The sequence below is a fragment of the Callorhinus ursinus genome, unplaced genomic scaffold (genome assembly GCF_003265705.2).
Source record: "Callorhinus ursinus isolate GAN/ISIS: 27379988/994484 unplaced genomic scaffold, GSC_fseal_2.0 scaffold71, whole genome shotgun sequence".
NCBI lineage: Eukaryota > Metazoa > Chordata > Mammalia > Carnivora > Otariidae > Callorhinus > Callorhinus ursinus.
This window is the reverse complement of record NW_027397133.1, coordinates 328,680-345,683: the sequence shown is the minus strand read 5'-3', so window position 1 is coordinate 345,683 and position 17,004 is coordinate 328,680. Positions and strand designations below refer to the sequence as shown.

At 46.5% G+C, this 17,004-nt stretch overlaps 1 protein-coding gene and 1 pseudogene across 4 annotated transcripts; one reads left to right on the top strand and one right to left on the bottom strand.

The window, feature by feature from the left end:
* Positions 1-63: 63 nt before the first annotated feature.
* LOC141371399 (sialic acid-binding Ig-like lectin 14) lies at positions 64-16,628 on the bottom strand. 4 transcript variants are annotated; one of them, XM_073886444.1, is made up of 7 exons: positions 16,486-16,628; positions 16,032-16,403; positions 15,528-15,806; positions 15,298-15,345; positions 12,625-12,882; positions 12,381-12,516; positions 64-222 (listed from the first exon to the last, which is right to left on the bottom strand). In XM_073886444.1, the coding sequence occupies exons 1-7, from the start codon at positions 16,520-16,522 to the stop codon at positions 186-188; spliced, it is 1,167 nt and encodes a 388-aa protein (XP_073742545.1). In that variant the 5' UTR covers positions 16,523-16,628; the 3' UTR covers positions 64-185. The 4 variants fall into 4 exon arrangements, with proteins under 4 accessions (XP_073742545.1, XP_073742548.1, XP_073742547.1 ...); XM_073886447.1 differs by lacking the exon at positions 64-222 and adding an exon at positions 11,067-12,243 and having other exon boundaries at positions 16,486-16,604; XM_073886446.1 differs by lacking the exons at positions 64-222; positions 12,625-12,882 and adding an exon at positions 11,067-12,243 and having other exon boundaries at positions 16,486-16,618.
* LOC141371417 (syntaxin-12 pseudogene) lies at positions 219-1,567 on the top strand (annotated as a pseudogene).
* Positions 16,629-17,004: the final 376 nt, after the last annotated feature.

Sequence of the window (17,004 nt, the reverse complement as noted above, 5' to 3'; positions counted from 1 at the left end):
TGTGACAGAGCTGTGGTCACCACAGAAGGGGAACTTAGTCAGCATGGGCCATGCGGAGGGGGGCGCTGAGAAATTATCTGGGCTTGCCTCTGTATCCGATGCAGCAGGTGAGAATACTAGGCCCCCTGGAGGCTGAGATGCTTGTCCAGATGTGAATCTGGACGTGATCATCTTCCATATGACGTTTATATCAAGGGTGAGGTCAGCGGAGGGCCAGAGAAGCTAGAAAAGAGAAACGGAGTGTGCAGGCAGCCTCAGCCCTTTCTCTTCCCAGTTCCCCATCAGCCTGTGCATCCAGTCCCGGGGCTGCTTCAGGGAATGCTGTGCAGGGCCAGTGGGTCTTAGCTCCTCACCATGTCCTACAGTCCCTTAGACATGTACCAAACCTGGAGCCCTCTGAGCCTCAGGCTCCAGGATTTCAACAGTCATCCGGACGCATAGCAGCAACATCCAGCCGATATGCCAAGCTGATGCTCAGATAAAGAATCTGATGAGCCAACTAGGAAGTAAGCGGGACTCAAGCAACCAGAGGAAAATCTGCACCAGTTGCAATATTCCACAAATGCCAAGGAAACAAATGAATCACTAAACTGGAACTTCAGAAAGATGGCCTCCTGAATGACTTCTCTGGGGCTGTAAAGGATTTCCAGGATGTGCAGGGAAGAGTGTCTGAAAAGGAAAAGGAGCTTATCGCCAGAGCAAGAGATGGATCTCCTCTCTCTGTGGAGGAGAGGCAAAGAGAGAGCAGCTCCCCTCTGCTGCTCTCTCAGCAGGGAGTGGAACCAGATGCAGAGCCAGGAGATGAGATGGCCATCACAGAGCAGGATCCAGAACTTACTGAAGAGTGAAGAAGGGCAATTTGGCAGCTGCAGGCTGACATTTTGGAGGTCCATTGGATGTCTAAAGATTTGGCCATGATAGGGGCGCCTGGGTGGCTCAGTCGGTTAAGCGTCTGCCTTCGGCTCGGGTCATGATCCCGGGGTCCTGGCATCCAGTCCTGCATCGGGCTCCCTGCTCAGCGGGGAGCCTACTTCTCCCTCTGCCTCTCCCCCCGCTCATGCTCTCTCTCTCTCTCTCTCTCTCTCTCTCTCAAATAAATAAAATGTTAAAAAAAAAAGATTTGGCCATGATGATCCACGACCAAGGTGACCCAAGGACAGCAGAGAAGCCAATGTAGAAAGCTCCAAGTTGCATGCAAACAGAACCACTGGTCAGTTACAGCAAGCTGATTCACTCTCAGAAAAAAAATCTCACAAGAACATTTACATTCTGGTGCACCTGGGTGGCTCAGTCGGTTAGGCAGCTGCCTTTGGCTCAGGTCATGATCCCGGGGTCCTGGGATCGAGCCCCACATCGGGCTCACTGCTCCGCAGGAAGCCTGCTTCTCCCTCTCCCACTCCACCTGCTTGTGTTCCCTCTCTCGCTGTGTCTCTCTCTGTCAAATAAATAAAATCTTTAAAAAAAAAAAAAAGAACATCTACATTCTGGTGCTTGTCCTATTAGTGATGACTGCAGTCTTGGGACTTATTATCTGGCAAATTTGAAGCAATTGCCTCAGAGTTGTCTTTTGCTGAGCTGTTTTCAGGGGCCAGTGCTTCTTGGAGTCTTGACAGAACAAACAAATATCACAGGAAGAGAACATATATGCTGAAACCACCTGTCATAATTTAGTTAGAAACTAATGACTAGCTAGACAGTGTTTTTCAATTTACATATACATTATATTGATTTCTCAGATTAGTAGGAGTTAATTTATGTGGATTTTGCCTGCTTTTGTATTCTGATTGCCCTTCATCCCAAGTGCTTACTGAAATTTGCATTCTAGATATTCTTTTTTTTTTTTAGATATTCGTGTTTTGACAGGTGACACTAGAATCTTGTAATATCACATTTTTAGTGTATACAAGATTCCTCTTTTTACTAGCAACTGAGATAGAATTACCTTCTGGCACCCAGGATATTGGAGCCTGTCAGAAACTATATAATAAGCCAGCACTTTTTATTACTTAACATTTTCATTTGAATTTCTAAGCAGAAATCTGCTTTGAAAGATTTTCGCAATATCTTTAACTGGAAAGCAAACAATTTCACTGTGATCCAGATTAAAACTATGGATTGGAGCTGTCCAGTTGTCGGGGTACATGTTATTCTGGGTTTGAAGTTTTCTTTATTATCTGCTGGTGTCCATAGCAGCTCACCCATATACACACTAAACCGTCTTGTTCACTGTTTAAAGCGGTGAATTTAATTAACATAACTATACTCTCTGGGGTCTCTCTCCCCCAGTCTGTATAGAAAGGGAGATTTAGACGAAGCATGCTTTTGAAAGACAAATGGGAATTGTTTGGAATGATTTCATTTTATTGTTGTTCACTTGTGGTTCTACGGTCCCAGTGAACAATGAATGTTGCTATCTCTATGAAAAGGCTGTCCCCTACCCTAGAAGTGTTCCTGGGTATTGGATGGCAGGAAAATTCTAAAAGCTATGTTGAAGTTGGCTTAAGATTTAGTTCTCGTGAACCTGGCAAGAAAGCAATGAAAAGGCTCATTTTTGTAAATAATACTGGTTTGGAATAGTGATGTTCGACTTATGTTAATATGAAAAAAAGATTAATCTCTTCGTGCATAGTTTTAGACAAAAAAATTGTTTCAATAAAAGATTGCTGTCTTGTAATAAGAAATACATTTTTTAAAGATTTCATTTATTTATTTGCCAGAGAGAAAGAGAGAGAGAGCTCAAGCAGGGAGAGCAGGAGGCAGAGGGAGAAGCAAGCTCCCCGCTGAGCAAGGAGCCCGATGCGGGACTGGATCCCAGGACCCCGGGATCATGACCTGAGCCGAGGGGAGATGCGTAACCGACTGAGCCACGCAGGTGCCCAAGAAATAATTTTTAAAAAGAGAAGGAGGGACTAGTCCTGGAGATTCAGTGTGACTCACCCTCGAGCTGAAAAACCCTGAACATTCTGGAAAAGGATCACTTAAAATTTTCTTAAAACCATGCAAGTTCTGGCAAGGAAGAAAGGAATTTCCAGACCCAAATCCAAGGGAGGGTGGAACGCAGAGGGAAAGCTAAGGGTTAAAGCCCCTTTGTTATGAGGGGTTTTTGGAGAATGATGTCCTCAAAAGTTTGTCTTCATGAATCTGAAGGTCTCGTGGGACAGCGATGGCACAAGTCCACTGAAAACAGCACGTGTTAAGGGGGACCCGTGCCGCATTGGGCAGGGACCCTAAAAATCTGGCTTCAGCAGAGAAGCAAATCTGCCACCATGAAACTAATGAAGCTCCACCTTCAAGGGACCCTTTTTTTTTTTTTTAAGATTTTATTTATTTATTTGACACAGAAAGAGAGAAAGAGAGAGAGATCACAAGTTGGGGGGAGGGCGGGCAGAGGGAGAGGGAGAAGCAGGTTCCCGGCCGAGCAGGGAGCCCGATGCAGGGCTCCATCCCAGGACCCTGGGATCATGACCTGAGCTGAAGGCAGACAGACGCTTAACCGATTGAGCCACCCAGGCGCCCTAAGGGACCCTTTTTTGAAAAGTCCTGGCAGGGGCTCAAAGCATGTATGAAAAGACCCTGTAATCCTACTGCCCTCTTAGGAAAGAAACTCAATAAGGTTTCCCCAAACTTGACAACAATCATAAACATTTTAGACATTCTTGTAACAGCTGTAGGATTGAAAGACAATTTCTTCGTGTGTCTGGCTGGCTCAGTCAGAAGAGCATGCCACTTTTGATCTGGGGATTGTGAGTTTGAGCCCCACACTGGGTGTAGAGATTACTTAAATAAATAAATAAATAATTTGAAAAAGAGTATCAGTCAAAAAACATAGGCAACATGTGTTATGCAGGTGTGCCAGAGAGGTATTCCATACTACTAATGAAAATAGTCTCTAATTCTTGGGAGTTGTCTCATATTTTGACTTTGCACATTTTACCTTTTGCAATTTGATGTGATGCATTTTTTCATTTTCTCGTTTAAAAAAATTCACACGTACGCCAAATGTGGTATTTCTTTTCTAAGGAGTGATCTCAATGCTTGTATAAATATTATGCTCCCCAGAACCTAGGACTGTCTCTGCTGAGTGAACAAGAGGTAACAAGAGGTAACCAGGTGAACAAGAGTTAACCAGATATATCTCTCCACTCCTCACTCCTCATGAATTGCAGGGGAAATTGCCTTGAGCAAAGCAGGGACTAAAGAAGTCAAGTCTCCCACGTTGTGCAGCATGAACTCACATCGCCTGGTGGTCCGACAAATCTCAAGCTGGAATCATCGAAAAGATAAGCAACAAGAAGTGTTGGCAAGGACGTGGAGAAAAAGAGAAATTTTGTGCACTGTTGGTGGGAGTGTAATTAGTGCAGTCACTCTGAAAAACAGTATGGAGGTTCCTCAAGAAATTAAAAATAGAGCTACCATATGATCTAGCAATACCACTTTTGGTATATATCTGAAGGAAATGAAAGCACTAAGTCAAAAAGATATATGCACCTGTGTGTTCACTGCAGCATTATTGACAATAGCCAAGATAGGAAACAACGTAAGTGTCCATCCATAGATGAATGGATAAAGAAGATGGAGTTTATATGTACATGATGGAGTATTCTTCAGCCATAAAAAAATAAGGAAATCCAGGGCACCTGGGTGACTCAGTTGGTTAAGCATCTGCCTTCGGCTAAGGTCATGATCCCAGGGTCCTGGGATGAGCCCCACATTGGACCCCCTGCTCCGCAGGAAGCCTGCTTCTCCCTCTCCCACTCCCCCTGCTTGTGTTCCCTCTCTCGCTGTGTCTCTCTCTGTCAAATAAATAAATAAAATCTTCAAAAAAAAAAAAAAAGGAAATCCTGCCATTTGTGACAACACAGATGGACCTCGAGGGCAGTATGCTAAGTGAAATAAGTCAGACAGAAAAGACAAATACCATATGATCTCACCTATATGTGAAATCTAAAAAACAAAAAACAAAAACAAACTTAGAGATACAAAGAACACATTGTTGGCTGCCAGAGGCCAGGGGCGGGCAGAATGGATGAAGGAGGTCAAAAGGTAGAAACTTCCGGGGTGCCTGACTGGCTAGGTCAAAAGAACATGCAACTCTTGATCTTGAGGTCGTGAGTTCAGGTCCCGTGTTGGGTGTAGAGATTACTAGAAATATAAATAAAAAAAAAACTTTTAAAAAAGTACAAACTCCCAGCTGTAAAGTAAGTCCTGGGGATATAATTTACAGCATGGTAACCATAATTAACAATGCCGTATCATATATTTGAAAGTTGCTAAGAGAGTAGATCTTAAAAGTTCTCATCACAAGAAAAAATGTTTAACTCTGTATAGTGATGGATGTTGACTAGACTTAGTGTGGTGATCATTTTCTAATATATACAAATATTGAATCATTGTGTTGTATACTCAAAACTAATGATATATGTCAAATGTATTTCAATAAAAAATATTTAAAAAGACCAAAAAAAAGTCTCAAGCCGGGTACTTAAAGTGGTCCAAGACTTCTAGGCAGGGCTCCATTCACCTCCCAACATCTGCATAACAAGTTCTTCATATTAAATTCTCTCTGCTGAAACACATAGCATGGCTTCTATTTTCATGATTGGCCCTTGACCAATTAAATCTCAAGAGACAAAAATTATTTAAGCATTGGGTGATTTCTATTGCCTTCATGATAAAACTCACAGCTAACTGGGAATGAAAGAGAACTTCCCTAACAAGATAAAGGGTGTCTTCAAAAAACAGCATACTGTTTGGAGTAGCATTAAGTCCCAGTGTAGTAAGGCAATAAAAATAAGAAAAAGGTATAAGAATTGAAAAGAAAAGAAAGGGACAGGAAAGGAAAGAAAGGAAAGGAAAAGAAAAGAAAAAAGACATCTTTACGTAGAAAAACCCAAAAGCATATGCAGATACATTTTCAAATTACAAAAATTAATTCCATTTCCATATCACAGTAATTTTTTTAAATAGGATTTTATAAAAGATGCCATGGGGGGCACCTGGGTGGCTCAGTTGGTTAAGCTTCTGCCTTCCAGTCAGGTCATGATCCCAGGGTCCTGGGATCAAGTCCCATGTCGGACTCTGCGTTTGGCAGGGAGTCTGCTTGAGGATTCTCTCTCCCGCTCTCCCTCTGCCCCTCCTCCCCACTCTCTCTCTCTCTCAAATAAATAAATAAATCTTTAAAAAAAGATGCCATAGACAATAGCATCATAAATCAATATATTTGGAATATATCTATTTAGAGACATATATAACAAAAATATAATGATGTACACCACCTAAATGGAGGAATTTTAAAATCTGTATTAATAGACATTAAAGATGTAAGTAAAGAGAAAAATATGTCATGTTAATGTGGTTAAAACAATATTGTATAAATGTCAAGTGAATCTAAATTAATATGCAGAATCAGAGCAATATATCACCCAATCCCCCTGATGATTTTTGTGGAACTTGATAATGTCATTATAAAATTTATATTGAAGGGGTGCCTGGCTGGCTCAGACAGTAGAACATGCAACTCTTGATCTTGGGGTTGTGAGTTTGAGCCCCACATTGGACGTGGAGATTACTTAAAAATAAATTCCTTTAAAAAAATTTATATTGAAGTAGGGGCGCCTGACTGGCTCAGGGTAGAGCATGAGACTCTTGAACTTGGGGTTGTGAGTTTGAACGTACAAGTGCTTTAGGAGAAAATAGCATCTTCTAATAAACTGAGGAAGTGCTGAATTGTGACCCAGCAATTCCACTTGTAGATTTATGTTCTAGAGCCATGTTGTCCAATATGGCCAGTCACACACATGGCAATTGACCACCTAAAAGGTAGCTATAAGGATGTGTGCTCTAAGGGTAGAACACACCAGTTTTGAAGCCTTGCTACAAGAAAATGAATGTAAATTATCTATTTTGGTATTCTGAGACCAATTCCAAAGGTAGAGGTGGGGAGGAGTTCCCCACCACCACCACAACCACCACGAAGCAATTCTTAGACACCAGCAGGTGTCCAAGAATTCAATTTAATTCAATTCTGACACTGCCTACCTGGAGATAGCATCAGATCCCATGGGTTAAGAGTTCGATCCTACAAGCCTCCCTCCCACCCCCATAACCCCCTTCAGATGCCAGTTGCAAATCTAGGTTGTTACCTGTACTTCTGACCGACTAGCTACAGATGAGAAGTTCCCTGGAAACCTTCCTCAGATTTGATTCATTTGCTAGAGTGGCTCACAGAACTCAGAGAAACATTTTACTGACTGGATTACTGGCCTATTACAAGAAGATATACCTCAGGAACAGCCAGATAGAAAAGATGCACAGGGCCAGGTATGAAGAGAAGGCACGGAGCTTCCATGCTCTCTCCAGGCATGGCAGTCTCCCCGCACCTGCATGGGTTCACCAACCTGGCACCTCTCTGAACTCAGTCCTCTTGGATTTTTATGGAAGTTTCATTATATAGGCATGGTTGATTAACTCATTGATCATTGGTGATTGATCCCAACAGGAAGACTAACTCAAAATGAAGTCAAATACAAGCTACACAATGCATGAAATAAACTTGAAAATAAGCCAAAAGCACACAAGAGGTGGCTCCCCCAAAGAGAGAAGATAAAAAATAAAATCCTGAGACATAGGTCATCATTCTCATTAAGACCCATTAAAAAAAAAACAACAACAACAATGCACCTACATACGTCAGGGTGGCTAAAATTGAAAGACTAATTTTATTCAGTGTTGGAGAGAATGTGGAGAGCCAGAACTCCTCAGACCCTGCCGGTGAGAATGCAAATGAGCACAATCACTTTGCAAAATTGCTCAGCAGAACAGCTATACTATACCCGCTTGATCCACAGTTTGACCTGCTGTGGTTTCAGTTCCCCTGTGGTCAACTGTGGTCTGGAAGCAGATGCTTTTCCTTCTGCTGACCCCATCAGAAGGCCAATAGGAAGGAGCCTAGCACTACGTCACAAGCCAACGTCATTCCCGTCACTTCATCTCATCACATGGGCATCATCCACATCATCACAAAAAGAAGGGTGAGGACAGCACAATAAGATATTTTAAGGGAGAGACAGAGAGATCACATTCCCATAAATTTTATGACAGTCTATTGTTATAATTGCTATGCTTTGTTATTAGTTATGGTTGTTAAATAAATTTAACTTTATCATAGGTCTGTAGATATAGAAAAAACATAGTATATATAGTGTTTGGTACTATCCTTGGCTTCTGGCATCCACAGGGGAAGTCTTGGAATATATCTCTTACACAAATTATACTTGCCTTTGGTGCTGGGGATGCAGGGAAGAAGGCTTTGCTCTCCTGCTGGGGGAAAGGACATCAGCTTGCACATGACAATCACCTATCACCTTTTTAAAAAATTTCTAAATATATATTTTTGAATTTAAATTCATTTAATTAACATATAATGTATTATTGGTTTCAGAGGTAGAGGTCAGTGTTCCAACAGTCTTATATAATACCCAGTGCTCATTACATATCATGCCCTCCTTAATGTCCATCACCCAGTTACCCCACCCCCTCACCCACCTCCCCTCCAGCAGCCCTCAGTTTGCTTCCCATGATTAAGAGTCTCTTATGGTTTGTCTCCCTCTCTGATTTCTTCTTCTTTTATTTTTTCCTCCCTTCCCCTATGATCCTCTGTTTGGTTTCTAAAATGCCACATATCATTGAGATCGTATGATAATTCTTTCTCTGATTGATTTATCTTGCTTAGCATAATACCCACTAGTTCCATCCACATCGTTGCAAATGGCAAGATTTCATATTTTTTTGATGACTAAATAATACTCCATTGTATATAGATATCACATCTTCTTTATCCATTCATCTGTCGATGGACATCTGGGCTCTTTCCATAGTTTGGCTGTTGTGGACATTGCTGCTATAAACATTGGGGTGCAAGTGCCCCTTCAGATCACCACATTTCTATCTTTGGGGTAAATACCCAGTAGTGCAATTGCTGGGTACGTAGGGTAGCTTGAAATTTTCAACCTTTTGAGGAACCTCCATATTGTTTTCCAGAGTGGCTGCACCAGCTTGCATTCTCACCAACAGTGTAGGAGGGTTCCCCTTTCTCTGCATCCTCGACAACATCTGTTGTTTCCTGAGTGGTTAATTTTAGCCATTCTGACTGGTGTGAGGTGGTATGTCATTGTGGTTTTGCTTTGTATTTCCCTGATGCCGAGTGATGTGGAGCATTTTTTTCATGTGTCTGTTGTCCATTTGTATGTCTTGTTTTTGCTTTTAATTAGTATTCCATGTGTGAATATCATTCAAGTTGTTTATTCTAAAATACAATGACTGCGGGATGCCTGAGCAGCTCAGTCAGTTAAGCAGCTGCCTTCAGCCCAGGTCATGATCTCAGGGCCCTGGAATCGAGTCCTGCATCGGACTCCTTGCTCAGCGGGGAGCCTACTTCTCCCTCTCCCTCTGCTTGTGCTCTTTCTCTGTCAAATAAATAAATAACATCTAAAAAAATAAATAAATAAAATACAGTGACTGCATTTGTTTCTGGTTTTTGGCTTTTATTTATAATTTTGATATGGATTTTTCAATGAAAAAAAGGAGGACTAACACTTTTTTTTCATGGTGGAAGTGGAATTGCTCCATCATCAAGTAGGCATTTAATCAGCTACAGAGGATAGCACTAAAGAGTTCTCCAGAATACCCAAATGAATTCACATCCCCACCCCCACGTTCACATTTGAAAGTTCTAATCCCGATACTTCCAGCCATTCCACTTCTAGGTAGATACCCAAGAAAATAGGAGTCAGGGACTGAAACAGATCTTTGTGCACCCATGTTCACAGCAACTTCATTCTCAACAGACAAAAGCTGGAAGCAACCCAAGTGTCCATCAGTGGATAAATGGATAATCACAATGTGGTATATACACACAATGGAATATTATTCAGTCATGAAAAGAAAGGAATTCTAACACCGGTTACAACATGGGTGAACCTTGAGGATAGTATGCTAAGGGAAATAAGCCAGACACAAAGTGACAAATGTTGTGCGGTTCTACTTAGATGAGGTACGTGGTGCAAAGTCATAGGAATACAAAGTAGAATGGTGGTTGCAAGGAGCTGGGAGGAAGAGAAATGCAGAGTTATTGTTTATTGAGTACAGAGTTTCAGTTTGGGAAGATGAAAAAGTTCTGGAAATAGATGACAGTGATGGTTGCCCAACAGGGTGAATGTACTTAATACCATTGAAGTGTATACTTTAAAATGGGTCAAAATAGCCAAGATGGTATTTTGTGTTATGTTGACTTTACCAAAATAAACATTTCTTTTTTAAAAAAGATTTTATTTTATTTATTTGAGAGAGAGAGAGAGAGAGCATTGCAGGGGGAGGGGCAGAGGGAGAGGGACAAGCAGACTCCCCGCTAAGTGTGGAGCCTGACACAGAACTCAACATGGGGCTCCATCCCAGGCCCCTGAGATAATGACCTGAGCTGAAGTCAGAAGTTTCACTGACCTGAGTTACCCAAGTGCCCTGCACCTGGCTGTCTCCTAAGATCACAGCAGCAGATTTCAGTTTTATGGTACAAACCAGTATAGCAAATCCTGCATCCTGCTCAGATTTAACAACCACAGAAGGTGACTGGATCTCCCACACTGAATAATTGTAGAGAACACGAAGCTGCCAACCCAACACAATATGTGGGAGAGTTCCTAAAGGTGATGGGAGATTGTCTATCTCTAAAGGCGAAGGAAACAAAGGCAAAAATGAACTATTGGGACTTCATCAAGATAAAAAGCTTTTGCACATGGGGCGCCTGGGTGGCTCAGTCGTTAACCGTCGGCCTTCGGCTCAGGTCATGATCCCAGGGTCCTGGGATCGAGCCCCGTGTTGGGCTCCCTGCTCAGCAGAAGCCTGCTTCTCCCTCTCCCACTCCCCCTGCTTGTGTTCCCTCTCTCGCTGTGTCTCTCTCTGTCAAATAAATAAATAAAATCTTAAAAAAAAAAGTCTTCTTTGGAACATGCTCAACAAAAAAGGATAGACGATTAAGACATAAATTTGCTCTAGAAACTTCCACAGAGACATTAAACAGTAAAATCAATTTTAATGTTACATTTTTAATAAGACTTTTATTTATAATTAAATGTGATGTTCTGTAGCAATTATTATGAGGTAGGTGTCTTTCATCTGGGAAAGAAAAGCTGTATTCTTGACTCTACTGTGTACTGCTGTCCACACTGAGAAGGAACTTTGGGAGACCAGAAACTCAGGAGTTAAGCAGCTAACTGCTGGGTCCTGGGAAGTAAGCCAGGGGAACTCCCTTTGCAGGGGCAGGGCTGCGGCTAGAGAGGAGGAGGTTGGGAGGGTTGTGGTGGGCAGTGCCAGCAAGGAGAGGCAGGCTGAGCGGATCAGTGGAGGTGTGTATTAGTCAGTTTTTTATTTCCTTTACCTTAAAAAGCTTGCCTTCTGGGGAGAGACCGCACCTCCCAGGGCCAGCCAGTTCTTAAAGAGGGCAAAGTGCTCTGCCAGGAGCCCACCTTTCAGATCAAACCAACCAATCCCCAGCCCGTGTCCCCCAAACACCCTATTTATTTATTTGAGAGAGAGAGAGCACAAGCAGGGGGAGTGGCAGGCAGAGGATAGAAGCAGGCTTCCCGCTGAGCAGGGAGCCCCATGAGGGGCTGGATCCAGGGACTCTGGGATCATCACCTGAGCCGAAGGCAGACGCTTAACCAACTGAGCCACCCAGGGGCCCCCAAACACCATTTTTCTCTAACTCACACACCCTGCCCTAAATCACCAAGGACAGGTACAAGACAACTAGACCCACCCCTATAGGCCAAAGCCCCCCAGAATGACTCAAACTAGCTGATCCTGAGCTATACTCCTTACCTTTCCTACACAAAACCCAGGAAAGGCTTTTTCAAGCCTTCTTTTTCCTGCACCTGCTTCTGCCTCCCAACCAAGACATAGTGCTTCCTCCCCTGTGGCCCTGCATAGCGTGGCATGCCACATTTCCTTGGGAAAGTAATAACTTCTTCTGATGGTGCTGGCCTCTCCATGTCATCACTCATTCACCTCCCCAAATTAAACTCCCAGGGGTACAACTGAGAAGGTTTGAGTTGAGAGGTTCCAGGAAGAGGCTGACCATGACAGCCCATATCTGTCCCCCTGGGCTCCAGGTCCACACCTCAGTCCTGTCTTGAGAAGGAGGGAGGCTGGATCAGGCCTCTCAGCCCCGCTCCCTGGAGGCCTCCACACCTGCAGAACCAACACGGGTCTCAGATCAGAGAGCTACCACTTTCGTTCTAACTCCAGGCAGGGTGGGACAGCTCAGCACCACCTGGAGCTCAGGAGCCAATCAGCAGACTTCCCTGGAGAGGGACAGGCCCGCTCACCTGCTGTAGTAGATCCAGGTGAGGCCATAGGTGAGGAGGAAGCCAGCCCCCATGAGGGCCCCTCTGATCAGGGTGAGGACCAGCGGCCAGGAGCCCTCCTGCTTCTCAGTCACACAGTTGCAGGAAGAGGGGGTTCCTGCGGAAGGGGGTCCAGAGGATGAAGTTCTGTCCCCAGGCCCCAGTCCCTTCTATATCCCAAACACCTGACCAGACTGACCACCCCCGAAACTGTATTACAACTCACTCTGCACAGAGAGGCTGAAGGAAACGTGCTGGGAGCCCAGTGGGTGCTGAGCCTGGCAGGTGAACTCCCCTTCATCCTCAACCCCTACATGGGGCAACTCCAGGACCCCAGGTGCTGAGGGCTGGGGGGAGCTCAGGGCTTTTCCCTCCCGGGACCAGCTCAGCATGGCGGGCGGGTTGCTCTCAGCGACGCAGACCAGGCGCAGGAACTGGCCCTCCAAGACAGGCAGCGACGTGTGGTTGCTCAGCGTCTTCAGGACTGGGTAAGAGATTCACTACAAAGTGGGTGGAGCCGAGAGATCCAGCTCTCCCTCCGTCTTCCCATAGAGCCAGAAATGGGAAGACAGGGCCATGTGACAAGGGCTAAGGGGTAGGCTAATCGTGGCTGAAGGGGCAATGACTCTGGTGGTCAAGTTGGGCCACCAGAAAGAAGGGGGCTCTGCTGAGGTGGGCAGGGCGAGGGGTGGGCGGGCAGCTCTGGCGGAGATGCGCCAAGAATTTGAGACCGCCTGGCAGACGAGGGGAAGCGCACTTGCACCTGTAACTTGGCAGGGAGGACCCGGAGCACCAAAGACATGATCACGGTGGGAGAGAAGGCAGAGTCAGAAATTTTGGAGCTCTGAGTGCCGGGCTGAGGGCATTGGGCTTTGCCCTGAGGTTACTGGGAAGCAGTAGGGGCTATGAGTAGGGGAAATGCAAATCAGTGCTGGGTCTAGAAAGACCCTGCTGGGGCCAAGTGGGGCCTGCACCAGAGAGATTAAACAGGAGGCAGGGAGGCTGAGGAGGATGCTGAGGCAATAGTCCAGGGTCCAGGATAAGATTGGAGCTGGTCTGGGGCCAAAGGCAAGAAGAGGGAAATGATTTGAGAAATGAAGTTCTCGAGACTCGCTGACTCATGGGGTGCAGCTGGTGAGAAGGGGAGTTATCTAGCGTGGTGTCCAGAGCCCCTACCCCCACCCCGGGGCTAAGTAGCGGACGCAGAGAGGCATCAGCAAGAGGCGGCTGCATGTCTGATCTGTGGCCAGCTAGAAAGTCGTGGGAGGCACCAGGATAGGGTCAGAATAGGGATGGGGTCACAAGTGGGGACATGGGATAGAATGAGGATGCCCAGGAAAGTGGACACAGAGAACAGCAGCGGTCCAGGGCGGAGCTGCGGGGACTGGGAACATCGGAGGGTCCTACCGAAAATGACTAGATCAGCGATGAAGGAGTGCAGACAGAAATTCCAGCGTAGGGAGCCGAGCCTGGAGCAGTCAAAATCACAGAGACAGAGGTTGGAAGGGTGGTTGCCAGGGGCTGGGGGAGGGGCTGGGGAGTCAGTGCCTGATGGGCATAGAGTTTCGGTTCTGCAAGATGGAGAGAGCTCTGCAGACCGGTTGCAACACCGTGAAAGCCTTCAACACCACTGAGCTCTAGCCTTAAACATGGTGAAGACAGTAAGTTTTACATTGTGTCTGTTTTACTACAATTACACATAAACGCCTGGGTGGCTCAGTCGGTTAAGCGTCTGCCTTCAGCTCAGGTCGTGATCCCAGGGTCCTGGGATCGAATCTTGCATCAGGCTCCCTGCTCAGCAGGCAGTCTTCTCCCTCTACCCCTCCCCCTACTCATATGCTCTGTCTCTCAAAAATAAATAAATAAAATATTTTTAAAAAGTCTCTCCCTCTCCTTCTGCCCCTCTCCCCCATCTCTCTAATGTGAATAAACAAATCATTTAAAAAAAGGAAACAACCATAAACTCTAAAGCTAATGAAAAAAGGAAGGAGGTCAAAAGGCACAAACTTACAGTTATAAAATAAATAAGTCACGGGAGGTGATGCACAGTTCGGGGACTATAGTTAATAGCGCTATGTTGTATATTTGAAAGTCCCTAAAAGAGTAGATCTCAGATGTTCTCATCACAAGGAAGAAAAATTTGTAACTATGTGTGATGAGGGATGTTAGGTAGACTTACTGTGGTGATCATTTTGCAATACACACAAACACCAAATCATTATGTTGTCCACCTGAAACTTACTCTTATGTGTCAATTAGAACTCAATTAAAATAAAACATACATAGGGGCTCCTGGGTGGCTCAGTCGTTAAGCGTCTGCCTTCGGCTCAGGTCATGATCCCAGGGTCCTGGGATGGAGCCCCACACTGGCTCCATGCTCCGAGGGGAGTCTGCTTCTCCCTCTCCCACTCCCCCTGCTTGTGTTTCCTCTCTCACTGTGTTTCTCTCTGTCAAATAAATAAATAAAATCTTAAAAAAAATAAAACATAGGGGCGCCTGGGTGGCTCAGTAGGTTGGGTGACTGCCTTCGGCTCAGGTCATGATCCTGGAGTCCCGGGATCGAGTCCCGCATCGGGGGGGGGTCCCTGCTCAGCAGGGAGTCTGCTTCTCCCTCTGACCCTCTTCCCTCTCGCACTCTCTCTCATTCTCTCTCTCAAATAAATAAATAAAATCTTAAAAAAATTAAAACATACATAATACACACAAACTAAAGAAAAGTAGAGGCAGCAGCTGAAAGCAATCCTGGGTCCACAACAGGAGATAATAGTGAGGTGGGTGGGGGGCAGACACAGACCCAGGGGAATGAGGAGTGAGGGAGAGTCTCATCTCCAAGCCCTGAGCCCTGAGCAGGCACACCCCATTCCCATCACAGCCCCAGGGAAGAGAGGATCTTCCCTACCTGTGTAGTTTCCCTGCAAAATGCGGGTGGTCATCAACTGTGGAGCGTCTGAAGAGGAAAGATATGGTGAGGGGCAGGGTGGGCTTTTGCCCTTTGTTCCAGGAGCCCCATAACTGGAAGGGATGGGCTTTGTGACTTCCCCCAACCTCCCCCCAGGAGAAGTATCCCAGAACTGATGCCTTCCCCCCTCCCCACGCCCTGGGGGACCCAGCCATCCCTCCAGCACTCACAGGAGACATTGAGCCTGATGGTTCTTTCCACGGTGTCCTGACCTCCTGGCAGGTGCACCTGACAGGTGAGGTTGCTGCCATGGTCCTGCAGCCTCGGGGTGAGGGTCAGCACTGAGGAGTGGAGGGTCTGGGGGTCCAGAGAGTCAAGAGCCCGCCCCACCCAGGAGAAGGTGAGAGGTCTTCCCTCCTCGCAGGATCCCAGCATACTGCAGGTCAGGTTTGTGGGATAGCCAGACTTCAGGGGCTCCGGAAAGTGGATGTCGGGTTTCTGTGTCAGGGCTGAGGAGGAGAGAGGGAGGTGCTTGGGCCCCAGGCAGGTGGGGACCCAGAGTGTGACCCTGGGAGGGACCAGGGCCTCAGGGCACAAGCTGACCCCGGGCCCCCATCCGTCTTCCCACCATCCCAGCCCCAAGACCTGGAGCAAGGAGTGTTCCAGGGTCCTGTTCCTGTTCTATGAGGGGGGTCTCCATGTCCCAGAGCCCTCTTCCGGGGCCCCTGCCGGACCTGCCACCTTCACGGTCAGCTTCTTAGCTCTGTAACTGTATGCTATGTGGTCTGCCTCCACTCGGACATTGTAGACTCCCTCGTCACTCTTCCTGGCCTCTCTGATTCTCAGGGAGCAGTTGTTGTGCCTGGGGTTCCCGACGAGGTAGAATCGGCCCTGGGTCCCCATCTTCCCCGTTTTCGTTTGGTCATTTGTAGCCACAAGATAATCGTTGTCCCCTTTCCGGAACCAGTATATGTAGAGCTTCTTAGGGGAAGACCACGAGCTCCAGGGGTAGGAGAAGGAGCAGGGCACGTGGACACACAGACCCTCCTGCACCGTCACCGATTCCGGCACTCGGAGCTCGAACCGTGGATCCTCCTGCGGGGACCCTGGGGGGACACAGAGGCTCAGCTCCAGCTCCAGCCCACTCCCAGCTGTGCCCAGCCAGCCCCCCTCCGTTGGCCCACTTACCCCCCCACAGCAGGGGCAGCAGCAGCAGGGGCACCATGTCTGCACCGGCCAGGGCAGGAGCCCGGGTTCGGGTTCCTCTGTCAGGGAAGGAAATGGCCCGAGTGAAGGTTGAGGCCAAGGAAGCCCCAACAGGAAGCCGTGTGTGACAGAGCTGTGGTCACCACAGAAGGGGAACTTAGTCAGCATGGGCCATGGGAGGTGAAGTAGGGCTGAGAAATCAGCCCGTCCTGCCTCCCTGCCATTTGCGGATGGTGAGAGGCTTGTCTAGGGGGATAAGGCCCCAGAACTATGGCCCTTTCCTAGGGCAACATGTGTTTTTTGTTTTTTGTTTTTGTTTTTGTTTTTTTGAGAGAGACAGCATGAGCAGGGGGAGGGGCAGAGGGAGAAGGAGAAGCAGACTCCCTGGTGAGTATGGAGCCCGACATGGGTCTCCACACGGGGCTCCATCCCAGGACCCCGAGATCAGACACTTCACTGACTGAGCCACCCGGGCGTCCCTCCTCATGCACCAGGTTTGCA